Genomic DNA, 8,553 nt, shown 5'->3' with positions numbered 1-8,553 from the left:
CCAGGCGTCCCTAAGAGCCACCTGTTTTTATAAATATGTAACTTATTGAGGAAGAGAATGAGGGAAGCCACCTTTTTATTTCTTCTCTCACCATGTACATATTTGGTCATTGTCTTAAACACTTTCTCAAAATAGTATCGTGTCTACATAAGAAACTGAGCTGACCTTTCCATAGAGAGGTCCTGGCATCTAAAATGATCAGGAAATTAATTAGTTTGTGTCTTCTGTTGTACTTGTATCTCTCATTTGCGTTGAGAATTAAAATCCTTACTGCTTTCTCAAGAAGAAGAAAAAAAGAATTTTATTTTATGTCCACTGTCAATAAAATGACGGAAGCAACACCGGACCGTTCTTCCTTGTCATCTAATTCATTGACACACTCATTTAAACCAAGCTGCAGATTACCTATGTAATAGCAAAGGACACAGTGAGCACCACACACAAGATATAGCAGCTTTGGTTAGAGGTACCGATCCACACCTGTGCTCCTTCTGTGAGCTACACTTAAAAATAATGACTTGGCATATGTAAATATCATGGAGCGTGGCCATGCAAAAACATCTACCAGACAAGCTGAGTTGAAAACACTTCACTTTCTTGAAAACACTTTCTTCTCTAGGACCAGTGAATTCTGAGTATGGGCCAGTTTCTCCATCACTATCGTCAACAGGAGAACTTCTTGCGCTGCTGTTACTAAGGTGTGTGTGGGTCTTTTTCTTAAACTAACAAAAACACGGACAAATGGAGATAGGAGTGTATGGACGAACAGGTTGAGGGGGATCGGCCAATAGTTAATGCTAAATTTTGTCTTATGAGACAAACTGAAAATAGTTTTATTTACTGACTTTATTCAAATTCACTATTTGAATGAGAGTAAGAGGCTGAGACTCCTTACACATACACTGCCACACACTTTCTTTTTCCCAGGCAGTACGGAGAGAACCTAGGACTCTTCTTGGAGGCTTTAGAAAAGGCAGATACTCTAGTTGAAACAAAAGGAACATTCTCCCACAAACAGAGAAGTTTTGAAAATTCCACTCATTGGCAATTTTTGTCATACAAATTTTATTCCATCTACTTTCAGCATCTGAAACCACGAGCTCCTCAACCCTATTGAAGAGGATTCCCCTTTAAGCCATTAATAAGGTTTAAGTAAAAAAGACATTCATTCCCATGAATTCATTCCCTGCCAACATTATGAATGTTGTGAGTAATCATTTTAACTAAAGCCCAGACAAAATGATAAAATACTTTTTTTGGTTCATGCTTTTGTAGTTTTTTTAATTAGATGATCTTTTAATAGCTTCCTTCCAAGATTTCCTTCTTCAGCCACTGAGTTTATAGTCTAGTCAAAGCTGGAAAAACTAATTATGGACATTTAAAGTGCCTTATGTTCTTCTAGCACATCTTTTAGGCAAAGCTACCTCCCCTTCCAGAGAAAGCTGAGACTAGAAGTGTTCAGCTAGATGATCTCCCCAATTCTAAACCAATACCTCCAATTTCCAAAAATATTTAAGTAAGCGTGTCGGTTTCTGCCTAAACTAAGGATTAAATATAATACCTTATGTTAAGAGTTCTAAGTTCACGCATCTCACAAAAATATTTAAGTAAGCATGTTGATTTCTGCCTAGGCGAAGGATTAAATATAATACCTTATGTTAAGAGTTCTAAGTTCAAGAGCCTCTTATCTTAGACTTAAGTTAATAATTCCTATTTGCTATACATTTATGAAAAAGCCTTGTAAATGATTTGATAATCAATATCTACTCCCAGGAGTCTAGCTATGGAAAAATTTCCCAAATGCAGAAAAAGATGCATGCACCAAGAAGCTCATCCCCCCAACCTACTGGAAACAGCCTTCAATGACCTGCACTACGGAAATCACTGGAGGTTGAATCATTAATATAATGTTTAAGAAGACCATGAATATAACAAAAACATCCTTGATAAAATACTAAGTGAAAAGGCTTATACAAAATTGTATATGTAGTCTGATGACATCATGTAAAATCTTATAGGAGAAATAAAATATGCATAGAAAAAAATAGATTTGGAAACACACCCTAAAATGTTAGCAGTGATTATCTTTAACCACTAGTGGGACTATTTATACTCCTTCTACTTTTCCATGTAGTCTGAATTTTCTATAATATCCATGGGTTATTTTTACTGAGAAAAGAATGAGTAAGAGAAGAAAGGAGCACCCCCTGAATACAAAATCAGGGGTGCCTCCCAAGGTCCCATTTCAGAGTGATTCTTCATCTTCACATCTTTAAGAGCTCCTGGCGAAGTGGGAGAAGACAGGATGCGGGTGTGTCACCTCCACTGATAAATAAAAAGCATAATGAGAAGTGAGAATAGTCTTTCCTGAGAAGAGCAGGGCCCTCTTGCTCCACCGTGGTTCAGAATCAGCCCTGACTGGGCAGACTTTAAACTAACTAGTCACATATTCCACAAAGGGAAGGAGCAGAGAAGTGATTGCGCTAAACAACAGTGGCATGGGAGGAGAGGCCTGACCCGGTTCTTACTCCCAGGAGAGATGTAATACGCATGGGTCAGAAGTGGGAGAAGTGAAGAAAGAAGGGGAGTGCAGGAACAAACTCTATAATGATCCACAGCGAGTACGAGTGATAGAGACTCAGGAAGTAACAGGGCAGCCCTCAGGAAAAGCTCTTCCTTCACATCCATCTTCTCGTGTGAAACCAATCACATGTCTGTTTCTCAGATTTGAGCACACTGTGGCGATGAAAACCATCTGCTGGGCACACCCAGGGCCTGAATAGTTCTCACTGAGTGGTCAGTAACAAAGCTCTTCCTCAGCCTTCCTTGACTTGTTCCCACCTAGACTTCTGATGTCACCTGTGAAACAGAGAAAGAACACTGTCTTAAGAATGGACTCCCCATGTCCGTGCTCAGGAGATGATTGCTTCTAAATATATTGGTAATATACGGGTCATGAGTCCAAATGCATTTCTAAAAAATTGATTTTCTTTTGGTATTGGAGTGGCTATGAGACCATGTTTTCTCTTAAAGATGTGAGTTCTGACCAGCTTGCCATGAGAACACAATGACCACAGGTAAGAGACCAGCCAGGCTAGGCGAAGACTCAGAAAGTTTCCCAGTGCTTGATTTGCAGAGTGGTTTTCCATCAGTGAAAGGGTAAGTTGAAAATAAAGCTAAGAACTGCTTTTGTTGAAATGAAGTTTTATTATGACATCCAAAAGAATTTCCAATTCTTTCCCTGAACTAGAGTTTCGGGGTGGCAAATGCAAGAATCAGTGGATTATTATGTAGGGATCAACACATTTCCAGTGACTGTCTTTCCCCCATGGCCCTCAGGTCCTTAAGTCCACTCTAAGTATAAAGCTATGAGAAAACAAGTGGCTTTGTTCTGTCCTCGGTTCTTAATTCCTTTCAACCTTGTGTGGGAGAAAGGGAAATACATACACAACTGTTTATTTTATCCCAAGTTATTGGATCAAAGGCTGATTTAAGGATGGAGAGGCCAGATGGGCAAATTGGTAAGGACCTACCCCTACCAACACCAGGTCACTCCCATCTACAGTTGGTGTGCTCCTTCCTTGCCCTTACCCCCCCCAAAAGATCACCTTCACCCCTCTAGAGACAGACATATCTGAACAATATTTTAGCAACATGTAAATGGTTGCCTGTAAAATTACATTTTCCATGAACTTCTAAAGGATAGGCCAAACGACATGAAAAAAAGAAAGAAAGAAAAAGAAAATGGGTCTTATATGGAGAAGAAAAAAATATATACAAAAAACCTGGACATTCAAAATTCATTGTTTCTAAAGATATCAACAGTTATGAATTTATAGGCTATCTGTTTTCTCATCCTCATTCTTTCATGGGTGGCCTGCACAGAAATGGAGGAATGTCTTTTTCTCAATTCACTTTCATTCACCAATTCATCAACTCTCCTTATATTAATAAAAAAATTAAGTTTTCACAAAAGGCAAGTCAATAAGAAGCCAGTGCACTTGCTCATTTTACTCACAGTAAACACATCTGAAGAGGAACAAGATTGAGGATACTGGAGCTGAGAGGTGGATGGGCATCTCATTTGGGATCTTTTCTGACCTTTTCTACCACAGTTTTTAAAAAATCATGTTTAATTTTTGTTATCTCTTTCTGGTTTTTTTAAATGTATTTCAGCTCACAAATTAAACAAAATGACAAGTGTTTCAAACCCAAACTACAGTTTATTTTTCACCAAAACAATACTATTGTTTTCATTATGCGAGAGTTGAAATACATTCCTCCTAAATATGTAAGACTTGTTGTCTTGAGCACATCTAGGAGTTCATGCCTGCCTTCCAGATTATATAAAGCATGGATCTGTCTTGCTCTAACAAAGTCCCCCATATCTATGATCCATAATTGTCAGGACGCAAGGAAGAGTTGGAGTGACCAGAAATACTGAAAGGAACCTAATGCAACACAATCCCCTCCGTGACACAATCAATCTGTGAAGAGAAATTCTGCAGGGTAAGTGTTTAGGGCTTAGCCCATGTTCGGTGTCGGAGCCTCAGCCTAGGTCCTGACACAGGACTTCTTTGGGAAGTTAGTGGGCACTCATAAAGATTAAGGAAAGGGAAGCAAAGGGAAAGATGGAAGGAGGGAAATAAGGAAGGAAGAAAGGAAGGTAGGGGGCGCCTGGGTGGCTCAGTGGGTTAAAGCTGCTGCCTTCAGCTCAGGTGATGATCCCAGGGTCCTGGGATCGAGCCCTGTATTGGGCTCTCTGCTCGGCTGCTTCCTCTTCTCTCTCTGCCTGCTTCTCTGCTTACTTGTGATCTCTGTCTCTTAAATAAATAAATAAAATCTTAAAGAAAAGAAAGGAAAGTAGGAGAGAAGGGAGGAAGGAAGGGAAGGAGGAGGGAGAGTCTTAATTGTATTTCTGTTCCTTGCAATTTACTCTCTTAATAAATTTTCATCAAATGGAATCCCCATTGCTGTTTTTCCTTCAAACTACATGTTCACATTTTAACATTTATTATGTTTATAACTTGGACGGGTAATATACAAACATAATTAAAGCAAATGGTAAGATCACGGAGCCAAATCTTGGGTTCAACTGCCAGTTAACTGAATTATATTTCTACCGTACAAATGAGCTACTGCTGAAAAGCCTTGAATGTGTGACTAAAATATGTTTGGTGGAAAAAGACGATCGACATACATTTTCTGTCCCACAGCAATAAAGTTGCATAGTGTATAGTGTATCATGAGAATAAGGAACATGTTTTAGGCACTGATCCATAAAAATGCCCATGAAAGAGAATTAAAAAAATATCAAGTCTTTGAGCAGTGTGACCTGATTCCATTAATGCCAAATAGCTATATAGTTTGTGAGTGCCTTTGAAAGATTCAAAAGGATACATGTACTTTATTGCTGGCCGTGCTAACCTCCCTTGGGGAGCAAAATTTGTGGGAAAGGAATGTGAAGAGAGGCTTCTACTTGTTCCTTCCTATGTCCGTATATTGTTTGAATTTTTTAAACAATGCATTATCTTCAAATCTGATAATAATGGAAAATAAAATAACTAAGAAAAAATATCATGATTTTAAATTAGTATTGAAATATGTAAATTTTCAGAGCAAAAATGTAGTCCATTAACATGACTTACCTTGCTATAATCGGATTTTTCTCCATTACAGTCCATGAATTTCTATTTGATTTTATTAGCAATCTCTTTCAGAAGACCCTTGAGATCATTAATCTTGGAAAGGGAGAAAACATAGAACGGGTCTTAAGATACATTTTCCATCTGTCCATGATTTAAATGATTACTCTATGGCTTTTCCTTGAAACAGATGTAGATACTAAGTAGCAAGTATGGCGTATCCTGGAACAGAGCAGAATGGGTGGCAGGCGATATGGACCCTGCCCCCTGCTTACTTTCCGAAATCATGGCACTAGCAAATACTCATCAACACCAAGGAGTGGGAGCTTTTCTCAAAGGAAAATCAACAATGGTTCTCAGATAGAAATGACAGGTTTTAACCACACAGAGAAATAATATGCAGAAATAATCATGGCATATGTAGTTAATGCTAATAAAATTATAAGATATCAACAATGTTTCACTTCAGTAGAAGTATAATACTAATGAAAATATGATATAGGGGCACCTGGTTGCCTCAGTTGGTTAAGTGTCTGCCTTTGGCTCAGGTCATGATCCCAAGGCCCTGGGGTCAAGCCCCACCTCCATCTCCCTGCTCCATGGGGAATCTTCTCCCTCTGCCTTTCCTCTCACTCATGTCCACGTTCTTGTTTTCTCTCTCTAAAATAATTAAAATATTTTAAAATAATAATAATATGATAAAATACTAATAAATCAAATATTTGTAACTGAAGTGTCTACTCCCACAAAAAATGTATACATAGCAAAACAATTTAAGTAAAATACATAATAAAATTATTTTTGATATGTGCATCTTTCACAACTTATGACACAAGATGAATGAAGCTCATTCTAAATTACACACCTTATCAGTATATTTGATAAAAGTTCATGGACATAGTGCAATTTCAATACAGTTGGTTTCTAACTTGGTATGTTTCTCACTCAAGGGAAAAAAATATGTTTTTATCTTGGGCTTATTTCCAGTAATAATCTCTTCATTTAACTTTTTTTTTTTTTCTGAGAATGAAACGAGTCCATAAAGACTAATAGCTGCCTAAAATAAAGAAGGTCTAGTAAGATCACTACTTGCAGACCTAGGGTCAATTGTGAATGACTTTGTTTTAGGGTATAATGAATGGAGAAATTTTTTATTTGTTGAAGGGGCTTAGTGAGAGCCCTATATTTGTTGAGAGTAGAATGACTTCAATAAGCTGCTAAAAGCAGATGTAAGATTCTGAGAACTTGCTCAAGGAACAGGTGATGATCCCTCCCTTAAGTTCTCTGTGGATGCAAAGGAGAGACATTTTTTGTTGCTCAGTAGGGTGGGGAGGGTACAGGATCCAGGAGGGAATAAAGAGGAGAGGGGACAGGGGAGCAGAATGAGAAGCAGGGAGACAGGGAGTGAGACCGTGCACAGTCTGAGGCCTCCCTGGGACCCTCCCAGATTCTTCCCAAACCTACAAAATGCATGGCGCCAATGGGCTTCCAGTAGAAACCAGCAAAGGGGCTGAGCTCCACATCGAGGGGCATGCAAAAGAGACAGAACCTGCAAGCTCTTCTCTGAGGACCCTGGGAACTCCTGGCCTGTGTGTGGACAGCTTCAACCATGACAAGTGACTTTCCCAGCCCCCACCTCCCACAGCCCCCACAGCTCTGGCCCACTATCCCCACTGATGCTGTCACCGCCAGATTCTCAGTGGTCAGGAGGTCTCAGTCTGTAAACGGCACGGCTCCTGGTTCCAATGCCCTGATTCACTGATGACCTCTGACCCACGACCCAGAGAGGCTCCAGCCCTGCCCCTCTCTCCCTCCAAAGCTACCCCAACTGAGACCATGAGTGAAAACAACACAACAACCAAAAATAGCCTGCTTTCTGCACACACACCTAAACAAGTCTGGGGTGCCTCTATTCTCAAACCAGACTGTTTAAGCTGCTCTTGTGTGGCCACCCCAGTGGCTCAGAGGGTCTTTGAAAAAGTCCACCAGATGTGCCCTCTCCAGCTAAAACTCTGCAGAAGCTTCTCTCACACGGTATAAAATCCAACTGGACAGAAGCAAGTTCCATCACAGGACGGCCCAGCCACCCCCACTTCCCTCCCACTCAGAGCTTCCCCAGTTCATGCTGCCCCTCGTTTGCTGCCTGGAATGCTCCCTGCTTCTCTGGACTCGGGTCTTTCCAGCTATTGACCCTGCTCCCTTCTGACACAGACACAGGTGATCTGTGGAGTGCGTGCCAGATCCTGCATTGAAAATCACTGTTGCCAGGACGCCTGGGTGGCTCAGTTGGTTAAGCAGCTGCCTTCGGCTCAGGTCATGATAGCATCCTGGGATCGAGTCCCACATCAGGCTCCTTGCTCGGCAGGGAGCCTGCTTCTCCTTCTGCCTCTGCCTACCACTCTATCTGCCTGTGCTGGCATGCTCTCTTTCTCTCTCTCTCTCTCTCTCTCTGACAAATAAATAAATAAAATATTAAAAAAAAAAAAAGATAATCATTGTTGCCACCAAATCCTGCACAATTCAGGTCCTATAACCACGCCACTTCACAAAGGTTCCATTCATGACACTGGGGGGCCACATCTGCTTCGAAGGCTCTTAGCCCCATGCCTGGCACATCGCGGGTGCTCGGTAAATATGATGTGCTACGTGTCCCCGCCACAGAAGCAACAGACAATGGACCTAAATATAAATACATGAGGTAGAAAAGTGAATATATCATATAAGGATATATATTATTTATTACATACCATATGTGTCTAATATAAATACTCAATCTGAGAATGCTATCTCCAATTGCTCCTTTCATATATTCTCCTAATATTCGCTAAATTTTCCATAATCTTTAAATATACCTATCACTTTTCTTTTTCCTCTCCATTGGTTATAATCGTGATACACATCCTAGCAT

At 40.2% G+C, this 8,553-nt stretch overlaps 1 protein-coding gene across 2 annotated transcripts in view; it reads right to left on the bottom strand.

Moving 5' to 3' along the window:
* Positions 1-677: 677 nt before the first annotated feature.
* Positions 678-8,553, bottom strand: part of TRPM8 (transient receptor potential cation channel subfamily M member 8) — a 77,006-nt gene continuing 69,130 nt past the window's right edge. The window contains exons 11-12 of one of the 2 annotated variants that reach the window (XM_059393766.1): positions 5,649-5,741; positions 678-2,859 (exon numbers count right to left, since the gene is read on the bottom strand). In XM_059393766.1, the coding sequence (XP_059249749.1) occupies positions 5,691-5,741 (51 nt within the window). In that variant the 3' untranslated portion in view covers positions 678-2,859; positions 5,649-5,690. The remainder of the gene's footprint in view (positions 2,860-5,648; positions 5,742-8,553) is intronic. The other variant, XM_059393765.1, reaches the window with a different exon arrangement.

This window comes from Mustela nigripes, chromosome 3 (genome assembly GCF_022355385.1).
Source record: "Mustela nigripes isolate SB6536 chromosome 3, MUSNIG.SB6536, whole genome shotgun sequence".
NCBI lineage: Eukaryota > Metazoa > Chordata > Mammalia > Carnivora > Mustelidae > Mustela > Mustela nigripes.
Note: the sequence above shows the minus strand (reverse complement) of the source record. Positions and strands in the feature narration are given on the sequence as shown.